At 43.3% G+C, this 24,964-nt stretch overlaps 1 protein-coding gene across 6 annotated transcripts in view; it reads right to left on the bottom strand.

Annotated features, from left to right (window-relative positions):
• Positions 1-23,804, bottom strand: part of MLC1 (modulator of VRAC current 1) — a 130,471-nt gene extending 106,667 nt beyond the window's left edge. For 3 of the 6 annotated variants that reach the window (XM_073573464.1, XM_073573468.1, XM_073573467.1), the window contains exons 1-2: positions 23,655-23,797; positions 23,171-23,341 (exon numbers count right to left, since the gene is read on the bottom strand). In XM_073573464.1, the coding sequence (XP_073429565.1) occupies positions 23,171-23,335 (165 nt within the window). In that variant the 5' untranslated portion in view covers positions 23,336-23,341; positions 23,655-23,797. Of the gene's footprint in view, positions 1-23,170; positions 23,342-23,654 lie in introns of all 6 variants that reach the window. The other 3 variants (XM_073573469.1, XM_073573466.1, XM_073573465.1) reach the window with 3 other exon arrangements.
• Between the last annotated feature and the right edge of the window lie 1,160 nt (positions 23,805-24,964).

Here is a 24,964-nt window from a genome sequence, read left to right as displayed (position 1 = left end):
TTCTGGACAATCCCTTAGGAATTTGTAACAGAAAATTATTGCACTTTTATAGCAAACTGCTGCTGTAGTAGCAAAGAAATAAAAATCAAAACTGCTGCATTGGCATTTGATTTCCCTGGCAGAAAGATTCAAAAACATAAATTAAACATGGACATGGGTTTTCAATAAATATATTTCAATACATATTGAAAATAAATAAAATGTCACAGTGGCAATATTAAAAAAACAGCAAAAATGTGAGAAAGAATATAAAAATTAAGTTAGGAAGTCTAGTAGCAATCTAATGAATTCACGGACGTCGCTGTCCATTATATTTATAAATCCCTCTCATATTAGCATGTTTTATTGCACATTGCAAAATATTCCATATTTTTTTTCTACTGTGTGCCTAGAAACTAACAGGCAGATAATTGCTAACTACCTGGCTATTCTACCCTCTGTCTGTATAGAGCAGTCATTGACAGTCCCTGCCGAAGATTTTGCTGCTCCAAGTCAACAGAGCAGTTCTTAAGGCCCCGTTACACATATCAATGTCCCAGCGATCCGACGTGGATGGGATCGCTGGGACATAGTTAGCTGATCGCTGGTGAGCTGTCACATAGACAAACCCACCAGTGATCAGGACCAGCAAACAAGCTGGTTTCCAATGTAAACAGCGGGTATCTAATAGCCGCGCGGCTCTTACTGTAGATACCCGCTGTTTACATTGGAAACCAGCTCCCAGCGTCGCTGATCGATGGTCTCCCGCTGCCACATGCAGCGATGCGTGCTGGCCAGCAGAAGACCAACGATCAAAAAACGGCCCAGGACGTTCGAGCACAATCAGCGATACCCGGCAGGGGGGCCGGTCGCTGATACATGTCACACACAGCGATATCGCTGGTGAGATCGCTGTGGCGTCACAAAATCAACGATCTCGCTGTTTGTGACGGGGCCTTTACTCTTCCTGGTGGCTCTGTCGACGGGGCGTGACTGCCAATGTCATACTGATTGAGAGCCAGCTCCCCACAGCTAGGCATCAGGAAGTTAACTGACAATCAGCATGATGTCGGTAGTCACGCCCCATCAACAGAGTAACCTGAAAGAGGAAGAGTTTGAAGTGACATAAGTGGAAGCTGCTGAATCGCTGGCAGAAGCGCTCTATGCCCGCTCTGTGCCAGCAGAGATCAATGCCGGGCACAGACAGGTAGGTAGCAACTAAATGCCTGTTAGTTTTTAGGCTTATAGTAAAAACTAATTAAAAAAAAAATGTCCTGGATAAACCCTTTAAGGACACAAATTTTGCCTTGTGAATGCAGTCTGATTATTCAAGTCTAGAAGCAGTATAGACGCACAGCCTATCACCATAGGGTGCCCCATAATATATCAGCATTGAATACCAGACAAGAGCAGAAATACATTAGTAATTTGCACACCTGAATAATCCAAAATAATTTTATTGAAAAGAGACTAAGTGACCTCATAAACCCACAATTAAATACACACGACATCAGACTCAATTCACACTGAATACAGCATATCATAAGCGAAGCTAATTTGTACAGTACAGGTGATCAACTGGTATATTGCACAGTACCCAAAGAACATGAAAGAAGTTGTGAGCATATGCTAATTCATATCAATAAAGTGGGAACACAGGTAATAGATATGTATGCTAGGGAAATCAGATAGACACACGAGTATAATAACCAGAAATCCCCAACATAGACGTCTTACTTAGTCTATCCAATGCTCATCATAAACCCCTGTATATGGTAGTAAACCAGGTCACCCCCACACAGGTCAGAACGTGGTATTTGTCAGACCCCCAGAACTAGCAGGTAAAGCAAATCAAAGCGATACAATACCAGAGTTCTAAAATAGAGACTTAATAACAACCATGTAGAGCCCACAATAAGGCACAACACCAGACGGATAAAGCATAATAGGCAATAGAAACCTGAAACAATATTAAGACAAAACAGCCATAGTGCATGTTAAATGAGCCATTTGATACTTCTTGAGCGGTAGCACTGGCCCCAATGCGTGTTTCGCATCTAGCTTCTTCCTTTTCACATCCACTTATTCCTCCAGGAAGAAGCTAGATGCGAAACGCACATTGGGGCCAGTGCTACCACTCAAGTTGTATCAAATAACCATAGTGCAAAGTTTGAACAGAGGGGCAGGGTATGTGGTGTAATGACCACTGTGTCTAATAGGGGCACTGTGTGGATGTCCCAAGAGACATAAGGAACCCTGACGGGTGAGATAATGATGAGGCTGAATAGCCTATATAATGGACGCTATGCTGATATGAACTTTGTGGTGCTTCCTTTGGTTTATGCTGAATAATAAACCTCACGGACTGATATGGTTTTATGGAAAACCCATGCCGGATGTGATTTATTTGCTGCCAAGCGAATGTCCCCCAACCTTGAATGACAGCGCTACCTCACAGTGTGTTCTGTAATATGATTCAGCACAAACATGCTCCCTCCTCCCCTCTTCATAGACTGAAGAAATATGATATGAAGCATTTAGTGAGCTGTACCCTGAGACAAGCCTGACATGGAAAGTTCAGAGTAAAGCTATCTAACAACATATTTTACAAACTTTATAGTTCTCATCTGTCCTATTGATTTATGCAAAGATTGTTTTACTTCTATCCTAAATTATACAGTGTAAGATTCCCTATTCTTGCAAGAATTACAATATACCTTATTTTTTTACAGGACAAAATTTTTAGAGTGAATTTACATAATTACAAAATGTCTGAGGGCGGGGCCTAGCTCTTGATGTGAGAAGTCGGGTGGCTGTGCTTCTCTGCCACCATTAGCCTCAATTATCCTGCACAGAGCCCGAACCAGCTAATTCCTTTACCAGGATCAGACGTCTGAAGGTCCCAGGAGTCAGGGGCGAGCCTCTGCCAGACTCGGAGAGACAGACATGGGCCGCAAAAGGCAGAAAGATGTCGGAGCCTGCAGCAGTGCCTCAGTCCAAGATGGTGCTGAGAGAGAGGAGGAGGCGGGAAGAAGAAACACAGCCTTTGCACAGAGGCTGGAAGTCTCAGCCCGGCTGAACAGGTATGTAAGGGGCATAGAGACAGATGAAGAAGGAAATGGAGGGACTGAGAAGCACAGAGATGAGGAGGAAGACGATGAGGAGATGCCTGTGCTGAATGCAGAGCTGGAGCAGGAGGAAGAGGGGGATGGTGACACTGTGCAGTTAGCTGAAAGTGCAGATGTAGCAGAGCCCACCCTGCGGGATGTATTCCAAGCTGTCTTATACTGCAAGACTGCCTTAACTTCTCTAACAAAGCAGGTGAATTGCTTGAAAGAAGAAATGGGAGGCATAAAAACATCTATGCAGAAAGTTACAGCCAGATTAACTGAGGTGGAGGACAGAGTTGGTGTAACAGAAGATCACTTAACCTCAGTGCAAAAGACACAACAACAGCACACTCAGAGGATCACGGTAGTAGCCAATAAAAATGATGACCTGGAAAACCGGTCACGTAGGAACAATTTGCGCATTGTGGGCATCCCTGAGAGAGCTGAGGGTGCTGACCCCACAGCCTTTATTGAAACCTGGCTGCTGGACAAGTTTGGTGCTGATAACTTGTCGAGAGTGTTTGCGGTGGAGCGTGCCCATCGCGTACCCATGAGACCCCCAGTGCCGGGAGATGGACCTTGCACGATGCTAGCAAGAATCCTGAATTGCAGAGACAGGGACACTATCTTACGAAAGGCTGGAAAGTTGACAGATCTTAACCTGGAGGGCAAACGAATCGAAATATACCCGGATTACTCAGCCGAGGTGCAAAAGTTGCGACTGCGGTATGGCGAAGTGAAGAAACAGCTCCGCTCTTTGCATTTGAAATACTCTACAATTTATCCTGCTAAATTAAGAGTGGAAGCTTTTGAAAAGGTCATTTTTTCCCGTCACCGGTTGAGGCTGCTTCGTGGTTGGAGCGTAACCGGAGAAAATTGAGAGAAGATAATGGCAATATGACCACATGACCCTGCTAGACTGATCACTGGACAGGGTTGTGGCGCGGCTTTACTCTGCGAAATAGGAGCGCAGAGGAGGGGGAGAACTCCCCAGTGGGATCTACGTATTATGGTTAATTGTTTGACTAATGGTTCGGGACTATGCATACTGTTGACAATATGGCGGAGAGGCTGCCAATGATGGAGGAGGACACGACGCATGTTGAAGTGCGGAATACTGAGAAGTTGCTCAGGTTCTTTGAGCTCCCACTCTCACATTGGGGAGAGAGTGACAACTGCAAAAGGTGAAGGGTGGGGGGAGGGAAAGTGGAGAGGGATGGGGGGTGGTTGGTGTGGCGGATTTGTAGAGAGATGGGGGTTTTCATGCTGTTTGACCGGGTATTATTGGGACCACAATGTAATGATGCTACTTGATGATGATGGATTGTTCTTTCTAATGCACAATGAGTAACCGTACTGTTCGGATGTTACGTTGGAATGTGCGTGGTATATCTGATAAGGTTAAGAGGGCGGCTGTTCTGAATCATATCAAATCCTGTGAACCTATGATCGCGTGCTTGCAGGAGACACATCTCACTAGAGACACTATGCACTGGTTGTCAAGAGCCTGGATGCTAAAGACATATCATTCTACTTATTCCTCGTACTCCAGGGGGGTGTCAGTCCTAATACACAAAAACACACATTATGAAGAGCTGGAAGTGCATGTAGACAGTGAAGGGCAGTATGTATGGATTGCTTGCAGATTGTTCGGACACAAAATGATTTTAGTGGCTTTATATATCCCTCCACCTTACTCTAAAAAGAAACTACAAGCAGTACTGGAACTGACGGGCAGATGGGGGGGACTCCGTTGTTGATTATGGGAGATGTTAACAACACTATGAATGATTATTGGGATAAAGTAAGACCGGCAGGTAAGGAAGCTGGACAGGACAGGATGACTGCCTTTGGCAAGTATGTAGGGGAACTTGGGCTGGTAGATCTGTGGAGAGTACGAAATGAGGGTAAGAGGACTTTTTCATGTCATTCGGCAACACATGGAACACTGTCGAGGATAGACCTGGCTTTGGGGGATACCGCTATGGACGGGATGGTGGGGGAGGTGGAATACCTACAGAGGACTCTCTCGGATCATGGTCCTATGGTGGTCACGCTTCTGGTGAGACCTGCTCAGGGTCAGAGGGGAGGTTGGCGTCTTCACCCGAAGTGGCTTAAAGTGGTGGACATGGGTGGCATAACCAAAGAGCTAGAGCACTTCTTCCAAATGAACGAAGGGAGTACTGAGGCCACAACGGTATGGGATGCCATGAAGGCGTTTACGAGGGGACTTTTTATAAGTGAGATTGCGAGGTGTAAGACCAAAACTAAATTGGCAGATCAACAAATAAAGGATGACCTGAAAAGAGCGGAGGCAGACATGATTTTGGCGCCAACGAGTGAAGCTGACAATAGACTAAAATTGGCTCAGGAGGCAGTTGATAAACTGCACATGATGCAAGCTGAGAGGAAAAGGGCATTTCAGCAAGCCCAATTCTTTGAAGGAGAGAGAGTGGGTCACTTGTTGGCAGTGATATCTGCGACACAAAGGGAGTCTTCCAAGGTGTATAAACTGAGAGATCAAACAGGGGCAACTCTGACAGACACAAAGGACATACTGGAGGTCTTCAAGGCATATTACATGGCACTGTACACTTCGAGAGCACGGGACACAGAGGGGGATGTGGAGAAATTTTTGGAAGGCATTTCACTACCTAAATTGTCTGAGGAAGATAGGTTGAGGTTGGAAGAACCTGTGAGTGTGGAGGAGGTGGAATGTGCAATACTGTCTATGCCCAATAACAAATCACCGGAAGCTGATGGTCTACCTGGGGAGGTGTACAGGGAGTTAGTGGAACTGCTGGCTCCGAAATTGAAATCTGTGTTTGATGAGGCTTTAGTGACGGGGGCATTGCCGAGATCAATGGAGGAAGCGGTGATAGTAGTTCTGCCGAAGGAGGGAAAAGATCCCATGGATGCAGAGTCGTACAGGCCCATTTCGTTGTTGACAACGGATGTCAAAATACTCGCTAAGATCCTGGACACCCGGCTCACCGGGGTTGCGCATACCATTATACACGAGGACCAGTCGGGCTTTATGCCTAACCGCTCCACGGCTGTTAACTTAAGAAGATTATTTTTTAATATGCAACTGCCTGCTGATAATGGTGGCAGGAGAATAGTGATGTCATTGGACGCTAGGAAAGCATTTGATAGCGTGGAATGGCAATACTTATGGAAAATCATGGAACTGATGGGATTCGGCCCCGCGTTCATGGCCTGGGTGAAGTTATTGTACTCATCCCCAAAGGCGGTAGTTAAGGTGAATGGAGAACAGTCCGGGATGTTTGACTTGCATAGGGGCACAAGGCAGGGGTGTCCGCTGTCCCCGCTATTGTTCGCGGTGGCAGTGGAGCCCCTGGCGGCCAAGATCAGAGCTGAGAGGGGAGTGGTCGGATTTAAATTTGGGAAGCTGGAAGAAAAAATATCATTGTATGCCGACGACATCCTGTTGTTTTTGGAAAGTGCAGGAGAGACACTGGGGTGCACGATGGATGTAATTACACAATTTGGGTGCATTTCGGGACTGGAGATAAATTGGCACAAGTCTTATGTCATGGCTGTGGATAGAGCAATAGAAGTGGAGGAGATGGATGAGAGGGGGAAACAACTCCAGCTAGTTTCACAGTTTAAATACCTAGGGATATGGGTAGCTCTTCCACTGTCCCGATTCACGGGTCTGAATTTGGTTCCTCTGCTATAGAAATTTAAAGGGAAAATAGGTGCATGGTGCAAATTGGCTTTAACGGTAACGGGTAGAACTAACCTGATTAAGATGGTCCTTATGCCACAACTAATGTACGTTTTGCACAATTCGCCGATATGGCTACCAAAAAAACGGTTTTGGGGCATTGATTCTATCTTCAGATTCTTGATATGGGGCAAGAAGCAGGCACGGATTATATTTGGAACTCTGCAAAAAGGAAAGGAAGAGGGAGGACTGGCCGCACCAAATCCATGGGTCTATTTCTTGGCAGTACAGGGCCAGCATGTCAGGGGATGGAGAGAGCTCGATTGTGGAGGAGCAGCTCACCGGGTGCTGGTACATGTCACGGGGAGACGCCCACTTATCCAGGGTCTAGAGGATGGTACCTTTAAGAAACTGGGAGCACCATATCCTACCATAGGCATGATTCAGAAGGTATGGGACACTTTTAAAAGGATCAGAGGGGTGGATGAGCTGACTAGGTACTCACCAGTGTGGGACAATGAGCATCTGCCGGAACTTAATAAACTGCGTCAAAAGGGCAATTGGAAGGCGAAAGGAGTGAGATATGTGTGCCAGCTGCAGAGTGGAACGGACCTGAAGACCTTTGAGACATTGAGAGAGGAATTTGATTTGCCTTCGGTATGGGGGTTTCAATACTATATGCTTCGACATGCTTGGAGGGCACAGTGTAGATTGGGAGCCATGACGGTTCAGGGCGACATTGTACTAGACTTTGTGTGTATGAAGGGAGGGACGAGGGGAGTTATATCGAGCATATATCATGATCTACTGCACTCCTATCTGGGGGACAATCACCTCACTGCAAAGAGTAAATGGGAAAGGGAGGTTCGTACCCTCACAACAGAACAATGGGAGGCTATTCTTAAATATGTCCCGAAGATCTCTCTAACCGAGCAGGTACGGCTCTCCCAATTATATGTAATACATAGAACATACAAAACACCGCTGGTCCTATTCAAAGCGGGCTTGAGGGGAGACTCTAGCTGCCCTAGATGTGGCACAGACCAGGCCGGACTGTTACACATGCTATGGTCGTGTCCGCGGCTGGTGGCATACTGGCTGGTCGTTATCAACAAAATTGAGAGAGCTTATGCATGTACGCTTGACAGGAATCCAGTGCAGTGTGTTTTGGGGGAGGTGGATGGGATACCTGTCTCAGAACATTACAAAGTGGCAATAGCAAGGTTGCTGTATGTGGCACGCAAACTAATAGCACGAAAATGGAAGGATTCGGAACCCCCTACTAGGAGGGAATTTATTGCTCAGACACGTACGGTAATGCATTTAGAGGAAAGCATTTACAGGCGAAGGCATGGTGAAAGAACCTTCGAAAAAATATGGTCCGCCTGGATGGTGGTGATATGATTGCTAAGACTCTCAAGTATACCCGGCATAAGGAGTATTGGGGGAGGGGGGAGGGGGGATGGCTTTGATTGTATTACTACAAGATATGTGAATTGTTACATGTATATTGATATCCACTGTTTATTGTTTAAAATCTTTTGAAACCTAAATAAAAATAACTGGTTTAAAAAAACAAAATGTCTAAGAAGCATCTTATAAAGTCAGCTGTATTTGAGCATTTCACAGAGACTCAAGATAAAAAACATTTTGTGTGCCAGTGTATAAGTTACCCAGATGAAAACAAATGCTGTGATACCAAAATCACTGCATACTCAGGCAGTGATAAAAATGTTCCTTCCACAGCTTCCAATCTAAAAAGACATTTACAACGTTGCTACCCAGAAGTTTACAAAGCTGTGATTGAAAAAGATCAAAGCAGCACCAAGAAACCAAAGCCCAGCACTTCCCGCCAGGCAAAGGAGGAGGAAAGAGCATTCAAAACATCAGTTACAAGATATTTTGTAAGTGACAGAGTTACTGTAACAATGACAGCAGATGTGTTTAAAAGACAGCTCATCGAACTTGTTGTGAAGGACAATGTACCATTATCATTATTTGCACAAGCAAAAGGAAGATCTTAAAAAGACTCTCAAGAGATGCTTTTTGTTTCTTAAAATGGATGCCTGCACACGTCACAGAGTGAACTATTTTGCTATCAACGTTCGATATGTTTGTTACAACAAAAAAATTGTTACTAAGACGCTGGCAGTAAAAGATACTAAAGCTCATCACACCAGCCAGTTTCTCCAGACCTTAGTGGAAAAAGTTCTGCAAGATTATGAACTCACAAAAGAACAGGTTCTTGCTATTGTAACTGATAATGCTTCAAACATGATCAGTACAATTAAACTGAATTATGAGAATAATGAAGGTGAACAGCAGCTAGAAGAACATTTCACATTCAGTATGTTGGAGATGGAAGGCCACAGTCCTGTTCCCATAAAGGAGGAAAAAACAGATATTACTACAGAAGAACAACAAAATGATTCTTTACAAATAAATGATCTTGTTGAAGCTGCTTCACACCTCTTTCCTATTCATCGCATGTGCTGTGCTGTGCACACGCTGCAGCTGGCAATATGAGGCAGTCTGCAAGTGGGACATGCTAGAACTCTGATTAGCAAAGTGAGGAAATTTGCTATTGCTGCCAGAACCCCTTAAAATGATTCCATCTTGAAGAGGCAAGCTGGAAAAGGGGCAATTGTGGTTCAAGCCACTCGGTGGGGCAGCACCTATTTAATGACAGAGCGACTGCTTGAGCTGAAACCCTTCCTTCTAGATATGGCCAACCCTCAGGTAACACTACATGAAGGTCAATGGACCCAGGTGGCTGAATTGAAGGAATTGCTTCATCACCCATTTACAGTGACTAAAAAGTTACAAACTGAGGATTTAACTTCTGGCATTTTTTATAAAGGAGTGGAAGAACTTGTCGTTTTGCCTGTCCCAAAGAGGAGGTTTAATCGCAGATGCCATTGCTGCTTCAATGAAAAGGAGAGAGACACTGCTATTAGAAAATAAAATTCTTCTGGCAGCTGTTTATGTGGACCCGAGTCATCGTATATTGCAGGATGAGCAACAGCTTACTAAAGAAAAAGAAGCACTGATTGAGGTAGCAGTTAGAATGAATGGGCTACAGAATGGCCAAGAGCAAGAGGACTCGGGTCCTGCCAGTGTTGCTGCTGCCGTTTCTTCATCCTCATCAGATGAGGAGTTTGATTTCAAAAAGTATTTGGACGACATGGATCAGGCAAAGTGTTGCACCAGGGAAAAAGATTCCACTCCCACAGAAAACAGATTGACCATATTTCAGCAACATTTTTCACTTGATCTCAAAGAAGTAGAAGAGTTCAATCGTTCATCAAAACTGACTGTGCACGAGGCAATTCCTTTATACCATGAAATTGTTATAGATGTTGCCCATGTGGTTACTGCTTTGCCACCAACCTAAGTCCCCTTTTGAGAAAACTTCAAACGTGAAACGCATGTTAGGGGGTCTGCAGAGAGGTTCACAGACACTAGCAAGAAATATGGGTAAGTGCTATTTATATTTGTATTGGTGGGCACAATGATTTGGTGTACTGTTTACGTGATTATTGTATTTTTTATTCTACCAAGTCACTCACTATGCCTGTCAATTTCTTTATTTACAATTGTGCATATCATGGCAACATATATTAGCTTACCTTTGGTTATTTAGTTGCCCGTGTTTACTCCCTTACTATACCAGCAGTTTTCCATATCCACTCCCCTCTTTGGGCCTGTATTGATGGCTTGTACTATTTATTGTTAATTTGATTAATAAAGATTGTGTTTTTTTATCTGATGGTTTTCTTTACTCCATTTTTTGTATGTTGTACAACCTAAGTTAGCGTAGAGAGGTTGTTCTCTAGCCTTAAAATAATTACTGCATATACTCGTGTATAAGACAACCCGTGTATAAGCCGACCCCTCTAATTTTGCCACAAAAAACTGGGAAAAATTATTGACTCGCGTATAAGCCTGGAAAGTGGAGCAGCTACTGGTACATTTCAAAAATAAAAATAGATACCAATAAAAGTAAAATTAATTGAGACAGTAGGCTAAATGTTTTTGAATATCCATATTGAATCATGAGCACCAGATAATGCTCCATACAGTTCATGATGGGCCTCATAATATGCTCCATACAAAATACACCCCATATAATGCTGCACAAAGGTTAATAATGCCCCCATAAGATGCTCCATAGAATACTATGCCCCATATAATGCTCCATAAAGGTTATGGCCTCATAAGATGCTCCATAGATTATGTCCCCATAAGATAGTCCATAGATTATGCCCCATAAAATGCTCCATAGATTATGCCCCATAAAATGCTCCATAGATTATGCCCCATAAAATGCTCCATAGATTATGCCCCCATAAGATAGTCCATAGATTATGCCCCATAAAATGCTCCATAGATTATGCCCCATAAAATGCTCCATAGATTATGCCCCATAAAATGCTCCATAGATTATGCTCCCATATGCTGCTCCATAGATTATGCACCCATATGCTGCTCCATAGATTATGCCCCCATATGATGTCCCATAGAATATGCCCTATATGCTGCTCCATAGAATATGCCCCCATATGCTGCTCCATAGACTGCCCCCATATGCTGCTCCATAGACTATGCCCCCATATGCAGCCCCATAGAATATGCCTCCATATGCTGCTCCATTGACAATGCCCCCATATGCTGCCCCATAGAATATGCCCCCATATGCTGCTCCATAGACTATGCCCCCATATGCTGCCCCATAGAATATGCCCCCATATGCTGCTCCATTCACTATGCCCCCATATGCTGCTCCATAGAATATGCCCACATATCCTGCTCCATAGATTATGCCCCATATGCTGACCCCATAAGATGCTCCATATATTATGCTCCCATATGCTGCTGCAAAAAAAAATGCCACCTCCCCTGCTCAGGACCCGGCACCGGAGATATTCACCGCTGCTCACCGCTGTCTGCCGCTTTCTGTGTCAGTGACTGTTCAACCAGCAGAGGGCGCAGTGCGCCCTAACCACATCACCGCACCCCCTGCTGCCTAAACATCACAGACAGCGGTGAGAAGTGATGGACCCCGGACAGGTGAATATCGCTATACTTACCCTCTCCTGGCACGGTCTCTGCAACCCCGCTTCTCCACGGTCTCCCTTCCTGCATTCAGTGGTCACGTGATACCGCTTATTACACTCATGAATATGCGCATAAAAAAATGAGCTGAAAATCTCAGCTTATACACGAGTATTTACGGTAGGTCAGATTTGAGGTCATCTATGAAGGGAGATCTGATGGAGGCGATACTATTTCTCAGAACAAGTTCATAGTCTGCACAAATATTCAGTATGTTTTTGTTGAAAACTGTTTTTTTTCCCCACTTACTGCTCAGTGTATAATAAATTGTAAATATGCAAAAGTTTTTTGTTCTAAAGTTTTATTCCAATAAATATATTTTATGTTCTATCTAAATGGCTTAATTATTGTATCATAATAATGACTAAAAGCCTGATGTTACCTTTTTAGTACAGTAAATTTATCACTTAAATATGAGCCATGTATGAGGGAGTCTGAGTCGGAGTCGTGGAGTCGGAGTCATGGAAATTAAGGAGTCGGAGTCAAAGTTGGAGGTTTGGCTTATCGACTCCACAGCCCTGCCTAGTACCTTCCCGGGTAAAAACACTAGAATTGAATACAGGGAAGAGAGGGTTATATTACAAAAACATATAGAGGCCTCTATGCCAATGATGTTGCCCTGCATCTTTTTGCCCTTCAAACCACATTTTCTCTTCATAACAGATCATTTTGGACATTTTTAAAGCTTTATATAGAAGTTAGCTAGGGTCCACATTTACAACATTGAGATCTACAGGATAAAATGCACGACACATATATATCGTATATACTCGACTACAAGACAAGTTTTTCAGCACTTTTTTGTGCTGAAAATGCCTCGACTTATACTTGAGTCGTTGTCCCAAAAGATGGAGGAGGAGTAGCAGCAGCGGGTCACAGAGGCAGGAGCCCGCTGCTGCGGTTAAATTCTGTGCCTGCTGCTAAAGAGAAATGAATATTCACTACGCTGGGAGTGAATATTCATTTCTCTGTAATAGCGCGCAGTGTCAGCCACAGCTGCTGACTTCTAGAATTGGCCGTGCAATCAAGGGTGCCCGCTACTTAAGAAAAATGAATATTCACCTCTCTCCACTCTCTTAGGCGTGGAAAGAGGTGAATATTCATTCCCATAAATAGTGGGGACACGTGACGCATGGCGGCTGCGGCTGTGAGAGCTACTTAATAGCAATGGATACTCACTGCACTCCATGCATATACTGGAGTGAAGTGAGTATTCTGGCAGCTGTGCTCTGCTTGTGGCAACTGGCTAAACCTCAAAATATGCCAAATCGAACCTTTGAATGTGATCAACTCACACCGCTTTCTACATTGTTAGGGCTCGCACTCATAGAATCATAGAATCATAGAATTGTAGAGTTGGAAGGGACCTCCTGGGCCATCTGGTCCAACCCCCTGCTCAAAGCAGGATTCGCTAAATCATCCCAGTCAGATGTCTGTCCAGCCTCTGTTTGAAGACTTCCATTGAAAGAGAACTCACCACTTCTTGTGGCAGCCTGTTCCACTCATTGATCACTCTAACTGTCAAAAAGTTTTTTCTAATATCTAATCTGTGTCTCCTCCCATTCAGTTTCATCCCATTGCTTCTAGTCTTTCCTTGTGCAAATGAGAATAAAGTTGATCCTTCTACAATGTGACAGCCCTTTAGATATTTGTAGACAGCTATTAAGTCTCCTCTCAGTCTTCTCTTTTGCAAACTAAACATTCCCAAATCCTGCAACCTTTCCTCATAAGACAGGGTTTGCAGACCGGTCACCATTCTGGTCGCTCTTTTCTGAACTTGCTCCAGTTTGTTGATGTCTTTTTTAAAATGTGGTGCCCAAAACTGGACACAATATTCCAGATGAGGTCTGACCAAAGAGGAGTAGAGGGAAATAATGACTTCACGTGATCTAGACTGTATGCTTCTGTTAATACATCCTAGAATTGCATTTGCCTTTTTTGCTGCTGCATCACACTGTTGACTCATATTCAGTCTGTGATCTATTAGTATACCTAAGTCTTTTTCACATCTGCTGTTGATTAGCCCTATTCCTCCCATTCTGTATATGCTTTATTCATTTTTATTGCCCAGATGTAGTACTTTGCATTTTTCCCTGTTAAAAACCATTCTGTTAGTTGCTGCCCACTTCTCCAGTTTAATTAAATCTTTTTGAATCCTCTCTCTCTTCTCTAGTATTAGCTATCCCTCCTAGCTTTGTGTCATCAGCAAATTTAATCAGTTTACCCTCAATTCCTTCATCTAAATCGTTGATAAAAATGTTGAACAATACAGGGCCCAGGACAGAGCCCTGTTGTACCCCACTTGAGACATTCTTCCAACTGGATGTGCAGACATTTACGACCACTCTTTGGGTCCGATCACTAAGCCAGTTATGAATCCACCTAACAGTTGCCATGTCTATTCCATACTTAGTCATTTTTTCAATAAGGATTGTATGAGAGACTTTGTCAAATGCTTTGCTGAAGTCAAGATATACTATATCTACAGCATTTCCTTGATCCACCCAATCAGTGATACCGTCATAGAAGGCAATTAAGTTAGGCTCACTCTGTTTAATCACTTCATTCTTATCCAGGTATTGACATACATGTTGTTTAATAATTTGTTCAAAGATCTTTCCTGGTATAGAAGTCAGACTCACCGGCCTATAGTTGCATGGGTCCACCTTCTTCCCCTTTTTGAAGATAGGAACAACATTTGCTCTTCTCCAGTCTTCTGGCACTTCTCCTGTTCTCCAAGAATTTTCAAAGATTATGGAGAGGGGTTCAAAAATTTCTTCTGCTATCTCCTTCAGTACTCTGGGGTGTAATTCATCTGGACCTGGAGACTTGAATTCATTTAGGTTAGCTAAGTGTTTCCTCACTATCTTTCTGTTTATAGATATCCTGGATTCTTCTATTCCCTTAATAGGACAGTGAATAACAGTTGATGTTACATTTCCTTTCTGAGAGAAAACAGATGCAAAATAGGAATTTAAAAGTTCAGCCTTCTCAACATCCTGTCTTACCATTTCATCATTTTCATCCTGTAAAAATCCTATAACATCTTTGACTTTTCTTTTACTTTTGACATATCCCCAAAATCCTTTATTATTGCTTTTGACATCTCTTGCAAGCCTCAATTCATTTTCAGCTTTAGATAATCTGATTTGTGCCCTGCAGGTTCTGCAGACAGCATTATATTCTTCTTTAGATATGCCTCCCTCTTTCCATTTTATAAACATTTTTTCTTCCTTTTTAGCATGTGCTTAAGTTCTGTGTTCATCCATCCTGGTTTCCTTAAACGCTTCCTATTCTTCCCTCTTTTCGGAATTGTTAACAACTGTGCTTTGAGAATTTCATTTTTCAAGATTTCCCATCCTTCCTGGACATTTTTGTCTTTAAGGATATCCAGCCATTGGATCCCTCCAATTCTCTTTCTGAATCCCTTAAAATCTGCCTTTCTGAAATCTAACCTTGACGTCTGAGTCTTCACAGGTCTTCCTCCTCTAGCTATCCAAAATTCTAAAATAGCATGGTCGCTACCTCCTAGGGTCCCAGCCACTTTTACCTCCTCAACCATTTCCTCCCTGTTTATAAGGATTAGATCCAATGTAGCAGTTCCCCTTGTTTTCTCCCTTACCTTTTGGAAGATAAAGTTGTCAGCAAGAGAGGATAAGAATTTCCTTGACCTGTTAGTTTTGCCTGAGAGAGATTCCCAACAAATGTCTGGATAGTTGAAATCTCCCATGACAACTATGTCATATTTTTTGGAGAACTTGGCCATTTGATGCATAAAGAGTTCATCCATATCTTCAGCTTGCACAGGCGGCCTGTAGTAAATGCCTACAATGGTGTCCTTTCCATTGTTCTGTCCTTGTATTCTTACCCAAACAGTTTCCACAGAACTCCCAGTCTCTGAAGCTTCAATCTCTGTGCAGATATACGCGTTTCTAACATACAATGCGACACCCCCTCCTCGTTTATCAAGTCTGTTTCTTGCAAATAAGTTGTATCCTTCTAGTCTTGTATTCCAATCATGTGTATTGTCCCACCAAGTTTCAGTGATTCCAATGACATCATATTTCTTTTCCTGTGTTAGTAGTTCCAATTCTCCTTGTTTGTTGCCCATGCTTTGTGCATTAGTATAGAAACATTTTAGTTTGTGATTGTTTTCTCTTTCTCCAATATTTTTATTAATTAGATTCTTTCGTCTTTGTTCTTCCTTTCCACTTCTAATAGCAGAGTTCTCAATAGCATTTGTCAGGTGTATGGCTTTTTCTGGTCTTTTGCTTCCCTTCCCATGTTCTAGTTTAAAGCTCTCCTTACAAGTGTAGCAAGGCGACTTCCAAATACATACTTTCCAGTCTTCGTAAGGTGCACCCCATCTCTAGCAAGTAGTCCATCGTATAAGTAGTTCACTCCGTGATCCAGAAATCCAAATCGTTGCTGACGGCACCATCGACGTAGCCAGTTGTTCACCTGCAGAATCTTATTCCACCTCCTTGTTCCATGGCCATCCACTGGGAGGATGGAAGAGAAGACCACCTGCGCTCCCAGTTCTTTCACTTTCTTGCCTAAGTCTTCAAAGTCTCTGCAGATGGTTTCCAGGTCGTTTCTTGCAGTGTCATTTGTCCCCACATGTAGTAGCAGGAATGGGTAGTAATGTGTAGGTCTGAAGAGTCCTGATATCCTGTCAGACACATCTTTAATTTTTGCACCTGGAAGACAGCACATTTCTCTTAAAGTTATATCCGGTCTGCAGATAGCGGCCTCTGTTCCTCTCAACAGGGAATCCCCCATGACCACCACCCTCCGTTTCTTCTTCACAACATTTTTCTTTCTCCATCCAGGTGGACTCTGAAGACGTACAAGGTTGCTGTTTGTGGGCAAAGTCTTATCCTGATATATTTCTTCATCGTTTTCCTGCGTGAGAGCCTGGTACTGGTTCCTGAGAAGTATGGGTGCTGACTGCCTCCTGATCCTCCTGCTTCTCTGGATCACATGTCTCCATTCCTCTGTTTCTTCAGGTGCACTTCGAATTTCTTCTCTTTCTGTAACATAAAGAGATAATTCTGCTCTGTCCAAGAACTCTTCACTTTCCTTAATGATCTTCAACGTAGCTAACCTCTCTTCGAGATTTTGCAACTTTTCCTCCAACAGGGACACAAGCTTGCATTTGTGGCATGTGAAGTTTGGCTTTTCCTCTGGTAAATCTGTGAACATGTAGCAAGAAATGCAGCTCACCAAATGGCTCCTGGCCTCTTCCATCTTGAGATTTCTTAAAAACGATGAAAGGTGAGCCAAAATTCGGCGCGTGGTTTATTTTTCTATGATTCTATGATTCTATGATTCTTTTTGAGTATTTTTAATAATTTGACACCTTCACAGCACATTTACATTTTTGCGCTTCTGTTTTTTCCTAGAGCCATAACTCTTATATTTCTGTCCATATAGACATAAGAGGGTTTATTTTTTGAGGAACTAGTTGAATGATACCATTGATTTTACCAAGGAGTGTACTGGAAAATGGGAAAAAAAAATTCCAAGTGTGGTGAAATTGTGAAAAAAAGGCAATTCTGACATTGTTTTTTTGGGAATTGTTTTTACAGCGTACATTTTGTGGTAAAAATGACCTTGCAATAGGATCCGCCACATCAATACAATTACGATAATACCATACATGTCCAGTATCTTTTTATTATTTTAGTGGTACAAAAGTTTAAAACATTGCTCCGATGTTGATCCAGAAAAGTAGGACGACAGTCATGTGAGTACAATGCAATTTTTCTCTCTTCCTTCAAAGTTCAAATGTTTAATGCTAGAAGGAGCAAAAAAAATAAAAATACATGGATAAACTTTAGGGCCAGGTTCACACATAAAGTAGTCTCCACTGAACACTGCATCACGGTGTTAGTCTTTTTCAAATATCCACAAAAACGTAATAATCCTACTAGGCCAAAATACTGTGTCTAACCTCATGCACAAAATTGTGTAGCAAAAAAAAAAAGGGGAGGAGAACATGTCAGACACCAATATAAATATATCCTTTATTGAACTAAATGATTAAAAACACTTAAAGGGGTTGTCCGGGCTTTTCACATAATCACAGTACATATCTGGGCTGCAGAATTATGACAATAAGTAATTTACTTTCTGACACTAGTTTGCACGGTTTTCTAGATATTCTGAACAGAACGTCCAAGGGGTGGGTGTGTTATGGCATTGAAATGAGAACTAGTCGTAACCTCCTACTCTACTCCAAACATGCCCTTTATAGCAACAACCCCACCCTCCATAGCTCCGAGTCTTATGTGAGAATAGAGCATTTACAGCTTCCTATTCCTCTGGTTTCTGTTGCAGGACCGTCAGTATCCATACAACCTTGGAGACCAGGCTCCAGATCATGCGCTGTCAATAGAAGTGAGCTCTCTGCTCAGCTTCCAGCTTCTCCCTTCACGTCTACACACGTTGCCCTCCTCACACTAACTGACTAATTTCCCCTCCTGGCCCCCAGAGAGAAGCTCTTCCCCTTAGTATTGGTTCAGAGCTCCCTCTGCTGGCCTGGAGTGGGAACTGTGTTGTATGTTATGGTTAACTGCCAGAGAGACCCTTCATTGCTTCCAAGCCTGACATCACCCTCCCCTGGAGGAAGGCAATGCCAGTGTGGCGACCATACTCCTGGGGGCGCCACATATATAGTCAGTGTCAGACTGGGGTGCTAAGGGCCCACCAGTAATATTGACTTTGGGGGGCCCACTTTTCACCTACACACAAATGTTATATTATACTACCCTCGTTCACAAATTTACCTATATCTCTATATAATAATAAACTGGTTAGTTTGGTTAATCAATGATGAGATGCAGCTTTTTTTCTGTACAGAGTGAATCAAGTGAATTATGCCAAGTACTGCCCACACGGTGGGGTTAGGGGCCCAGACCTGCACAAGGGCCCACCGGGGGATTCCCTACTATTACCCTATGGGCCAGTCCGAGCCTGTGTATAGTATAGCCCCGGTACTGAGTCATCGTACACATAAGAAAGTATATGAAAATACATCTGGGCATAAATAAAGCTATTAACACAATATATGAGTGATACAAATAAAGTCTACATATGCAAAAGATTAAGTATAGAATCACTCATAAGTGTATGCATGTAAATGCAAGTAGCATAAATATAAAGACTATCCATTTAAGTAATAAATAACTCAGTTGCTAAAAACTAAGATAGCACAGTCGAAAAATTATAAACTCAAAATGGAGCCATTTTGCAATTCACAATTACCCATCCACTGGGCCAAAGACAAATGAATTTGTGCGACAAACACTATAAAGGTTTTGTTTGGCAGGGTATCTAACAACTAATACACAAATTCTGGTTGGTTAGTTGGAGGGCATGGGGGATCGGTCAGGTTGCCTTTAATCTTTTGCATATATAGTCTTCTTGGTATCACTCATATTGTTACTAGCTTTATTTATGCCCAAATGTATTTTTCATACACTTTCTTATGTATACGACGACTCAGTAACTGAAATATACTATATATACCTATTACAACTGTTTTCATGCTGTACTGTACCATGTCTGCTCTGTCTCAGTTCTTCTTTTTGAGTATTTTTAATAATTTGACACCTTCACAGCACATTTACATTTTTGCGCTTCTGTTTTTTCCTAGAGCCATAACTCTTATATTTCTGTCCATATAGACATAAGAGGGTTTATTTTTTGAGGAACTAGTTGAATGATACCATTGATTTTACCAAGGAGTGTACTGGAAAATGGGAAAAAAAAATTCCAAGTGTGGTGAAATTGTGAAAAAAAGGCAATTCTGACATTGTTTTTTTGGGAATTGTTTTTACAGCGTACATTTTGTGGTAAAAATGACCTTGCAATAGGATCCGCCACATCAATACAATTACGATAATACCATATATGTCCAGTATCTTTTTATTATTTTAGTGGTACAAAAAAAAAATCACAACTTTTCCCCAAAATTTTGGTTGTGTCGCCATTTTCCGAGACACATTATTGTTTGCAGGCAAAAACATTTTTATTGATATCATTTTGAGATAGATATTAATTTTTGATCATATGTTACAGTCTTTTTTGTGAAATTGACCCCAAAAAAAATGTAATTTTGGCGCTTTAATTTAGTGTTTTTTGATTGGGTTAATTGCTTTTATATTTTGATAAATCTGACTTTTGTTAATGTGGCGAGAAAAATAGGAAAAAAAACTATAGAAAAAAATAAATAAAATGGTGGTGCTTCTTGTAATCCACGCGTCTTATTGCTTACCGGAGGTGGAGGCTGCAGTGAAGCGAGGTCCCAGGGTTGCTGCTGGAGGAGGCAAGAGTGGAGCGTTACTGCAGGCAGCAGGCTGGAATGAAGGGGTGTCCGGTGCTGCTGCTGCTTCGGTTGTCCGGTGCTGCTGCTTCGGGTGTCCGGTGCTGCTTTTCGGGTGTCCGGTGCTGCTGCTGCTGCTTCAGGTGTCCGGTGCTGCTGCTGCTTCAGGTGCCTGGTGCTGCTTCGGGTGTCTGGTGCTGCTTCGGATGTCCAGTGCTGCTGCTGCTTCAGGTGTCTGGTGCTGCTTCGGGTGTCCGGTGCTGCTGCTACTGCTTCGGGTGTCTGGTGCTGCTGCTGCTGCTTTGGGTGTCTGCTGCTGCTTCGGGTGTCTGGTGCTGCTACTGCTTCGGGTGTCCGGTGCTGCTGCTACTGCTTCGGGTGTCCGGTGCTGCTGCTGCTTTGGGTGTCTGCTGCTGCTTCGGGTGTCCAGAGCTGCTGCTTTGGATGTCCAGTGCTGCTGCTTCGGGTGTCCGGTGCTGCTTTGGGTGTCCGGTGCTGCTTTGGGTGTCCGGTGCTGCTTTGGATGTCTGGTGCTGCTGCTGCTTTGGGTGTCTGCTTCTGCTGCTTCGGGTGTCTGCTGCTGCTGCTTCGGGTGTCCGGTGCTGCTTCGGGTGTCCGGTGCTGCTTCGGGTGTCTGGTGCTGCTTCGGGTGTCTGGTGCTGCTGCTGCTTTGGGTGTCTGGTGCTGCTGCTGCTTTGGGTGTCCGGTGCTGCTGCTGCTTCGGGTGTCTGGTGCTGCTTCGGGTGTCTGGTGCTGCTTTGGGTGTCTGGAGCTGCTTCGGGTGTCTGGTGCTGCTGCTGCTTCGGGTGTCCGGTGCTGCTGCTGCTTCGGGTGTCCGGTGCTGCTGCTGCTTCGGGTGTCCGATGCTGCTGCTTTGGGTGTCCGGTGCTGCTGCTCCTGAGATCTTGGTGTGAGATCTCCATCGGTGCATGCGCCGCCCCCGGCCGGCAGCCATGTTCCCGGAGTCCAGTCGACCGCATAGGAAATCATGGAACTGCGAGGACTTGGCCTTTCACAAATGTCGGCAGAGTACCCGCAGCAGCACCGGACACGCGAAGCAGCACCGGATACCCACAGTGGGGCGCCGCACATCCGAACACCCCCTCGTCCCAGCCTGCGGCCTGTAGCAACCCTCCACTCTTTCTCCCTCCAGCCGCGATCCTGGGACACTGCTCCACCGCGGCCGGTAAGGTATATTCGCATTATAAGACGCATCCCCATTTTCCCCCAAAATTTTGGGGGAAAAATTGTGTCTTATAATCCGAAAAATACGGTATATATATATTTTTTTTTTCAATGGGGGGGTGATTTGAACATTTATTTTCTTTATTCTTAGTTTTCTTCTCTTTTCAAACATTTTTTTTTCACTTTTCACTGCTATTGTTAGTTCCCTTGAAGGACTCGAAGGTGTGATCGTCAAAGAAGCTAACTAATAACAGGCATCGGGGTCATCAGCTGACTCCCGGCTGTCATGACAACCCATTGGTGACATGCAAGTAAATCAATGGGGGTGCCCATGGGTGGTGAGAACGACATGCACGCATTCCGATGCATGTTAAATGCTGCTGATTGAAGGAATTAATTCAATAAAGGATATATGAATATTGATGTCTGGCATTTACTCCTTCCCCTTTTTATGCACAAAAACGTGGCAGACCATGTGCATGTCTAAAAAACATGAACACTGCCAAGAAGGAAGACCAGACAGTGTCAAAAGTGACTCCAATACAGCGATTGGTTCTGCTGGGATTTTGCTACAAACCATTTTTTCAGAAATTCCAACAAACAACCAACGCACTTCTCATAGAAGAACTCTATATGGTTATGTTCTCATGTTGCCTTTATGCTGCATTTTTTCACATGCAAAACCTGCTCTCTTGATAGTAAAGAATCTGCTTGCAAAAAGCAGGTTTTGTTGCATTTTTTTATTGTCTCTTGTACATGCTGATAAAGTTCAGTGCCCCCAAAACTACATGATGCAAGTTCCTAAAGGTTTTTGCACAAAAAAAAATGCAGAAAAACCTGATACCTACATTTTTGCAGCGGTTTTGCAGTTACTCATTGCTTTATATGAGTGAAAAATTACTGCAAAAACGCTGAAAGAAGTGACATGCTGCAGTTTGCAAAAACAGAGAAGTTATCCAATTCAGACAGGAAAAAAAAATGTGTGTTCACAAGACTTCTGAAATCTCATAGCTTTTGCTGGTAAAAGTGCTGCAAAAACGCAACGTATGAACATAGCCTATGTGTGAACCAAGCCTGGATAAATTCGCTTTTTTTTCCATTTGCCATGCAATTTTCTAATGCTACGCCATTCCAGGCAGAGAGGACTATAAGGCAATGTGAACACGTTGCGGATTTGGCTGCGGATTTTTCAGCACGGATTTGGCTGAATCCGCAGATAAAATGACCTGCATTTTATCTACGGATTTAGTGCAGATTTACTGCAGATTTTCTGCAGATATTTTGTGGATTTCAAATGCGTTTTTACACCTGCGGATTCCTAAAATGGAAGATGTGTAAAAACGCTGCGTAATCCGCACAAAGAATTGACATGCTGCGGAAAATAAACCGCAGCAAATCTGCGCGGAATTTTCTGCAGCATGTGCACAGCAGATTTGGTTTTCCATATGTCTTCATGGTACTTTACACCGCATGGAAATCTGCTGCGGATCCGCAGCCAAATCCGCAACGTGTGCACATACCCTAACCGGAAATTTTCCCAGTGTGATCACTTACAGGGAATATCTTCATAGCAACTAAATACTCAGTGTGAGAATATTCCACAGTACCATAAATACTGGATTTCAGTATTCACAGTCCTTCTTAAAAGTTCTCTACTGAAGGTTATGTAACCGTTTTCATTAAATAAATATAAAAACGGAGAAAAAATGAAGAATGACACAGCATACTAACCTTTAGACTATGCACAATATGAACACTTACCCCGATTAGCAGAGAAAACATCCAGGTCTTATATTTAACACATGGGTGTATACCGTCCGATGATTGCAGGTCTGCATGGTACAGTCTCCCTTCCTGCATCCCAAGCTCTAAAGTAGCCATCCTATCATAACCAAATTCTTCATTGTATCTCTCTTCTTTGGTCATACTGTTCTAATTCAAAGAAGTAGAAGTTTGTGAGATTCCTTAGGCAAATTTAGATGTCTTTACACACTTTTTTTTGAGGAAAGATGCAATCAATTAATAATATATAACTACAATAGTATGAAGGTACATATAAAAAACCAAAAGCGAACAAGAACTGATTGCAATGTTTGAAGTTTCATTTTGCGACGGATTTGCAGATAAAGGAGTGACCTAAAGTGAGTGCAAGAGTCAGGACATTGCTGCTCTTAATAAAAAAATATCATCAAGTCTTCAATACTAGATGCATAAGTTGGATGTCCTTGAACAGATGGATACATACCTAATTTTGGATATTTGTCACGATGAAAGTGTAGAGAGCAAATGGAGCGATCCTGTCTGGGTGTTTTCTCAGCTCACAGATTCATGATGCGAAACAGCATCTATTCACATGTAGACAAAGGAGTAGAAGAACTGTATACGGGCCAGAGAACACAAACGCTTCTTGAATTCTAATGAGAAGATAGAAAATGGTTGGATGAGGTTATTAATCTTCCACCAAACTGTTCAGTGGAAAGACCATTTCTATCTGCTTTTCTTTTTCTATATGCACAAAAAGCAATTTCTTTTGCTACAGAAATAATGTGCCTACTATACGACTTCCTTTATACCAGGACTAACGGAACACATTGCTAATTGCATCAATCTAATAAAGTTTTTCCAATTATTCCAGGTTTCATGAGCTACTCCCTCCAATGCAACCATTCCAGTAACGATAGTCATAGGCTCTGTGCCCACAAGGAGTTTTTCAGATAGTAGTATGACGGTCAAAAGCGAGCGCCAGCTGTGCGGTTAGGGGAACAATGCAGCTCCAGCCGGGTGACTCTAGAGAGGAGGGTAATTGCAATTCTGGATAATAACCCGATCAAAAGGAGCGCAGAGCAGGGAGATGTGGATTTAAAATCTTTTTATTAATGCATGGTCCACAACGCGTTTCAACAGAGTCATCTGTCTTCCTCAGGTGGCAGATGATGTGCCAGACAGCAGCAAGCAGCGATGAACCCCAGACAGGTGAGTATTGCTATACTTACCCGTCCTGGCACAGTCTCTGCAGCCCCCAGCTTCTCCGCGATCTCCCTTCCTTCCTTCAGCGGTCACATGGTACCGCTCATTAAACTCATGAATATGCGCATATTCATGAGTGTAATGAGCGGTACCACGTGACCGCTGAACGCAGGAAGGGAGATTGCGGAGAAGCTGGGAGCTGCAGAGACCGTGCCAGGACGGGTAAGTATAGCGATACTCACCTGTCTGGGGTTCATCGCTGCTTGCTGCTGTCTGGCACATCATCAGTCAGTGACGTTCAGACAGCAGAGGGCACGGTGAAGTGGTTAGTGCGTGCTGTGCCCCCTGCAGTCTTAACGTCACTGACAGATGACGTGCCAGACAGCAGCAAGCAGCGATGGACCGGGGGACAGGTGAATATCTCTGGTGCCAGCAGTGACACCGGCACCTGGCCCCAGCAACGGAGAGGGGAGTATGTCATCTTTTTAATTTTTATATGCAGCAGCGGCAACACATGGGGGCATAATCTATGGAGCATCTTATGGGGGCAGCATATAGGGGCATAATCTATGGAGCATCTTATGTGGG

This window comes from Dendrobates tinctorius, unplaced genomic scaffold (genome assembly GCF_039654945.1).
Source record: "Dendrobates tinctorius isolate UK_male_01 unplaced genomic scaffold, ASM3965494v1 ptg000035l, whole genome shotgun sequence".
NCBI classification, from domain to species: domain Eukaryota; kingdom Metazoa; phylum Chordata; class Amphibia; order Anura; family Dendrobatidae; genus Dendrobates; species Dendrobates tinctorius.
Note: the sequence above shows the minus strand (reverse complement) of the source record. Positions and strands in the feature narration are given on the sequence as shown.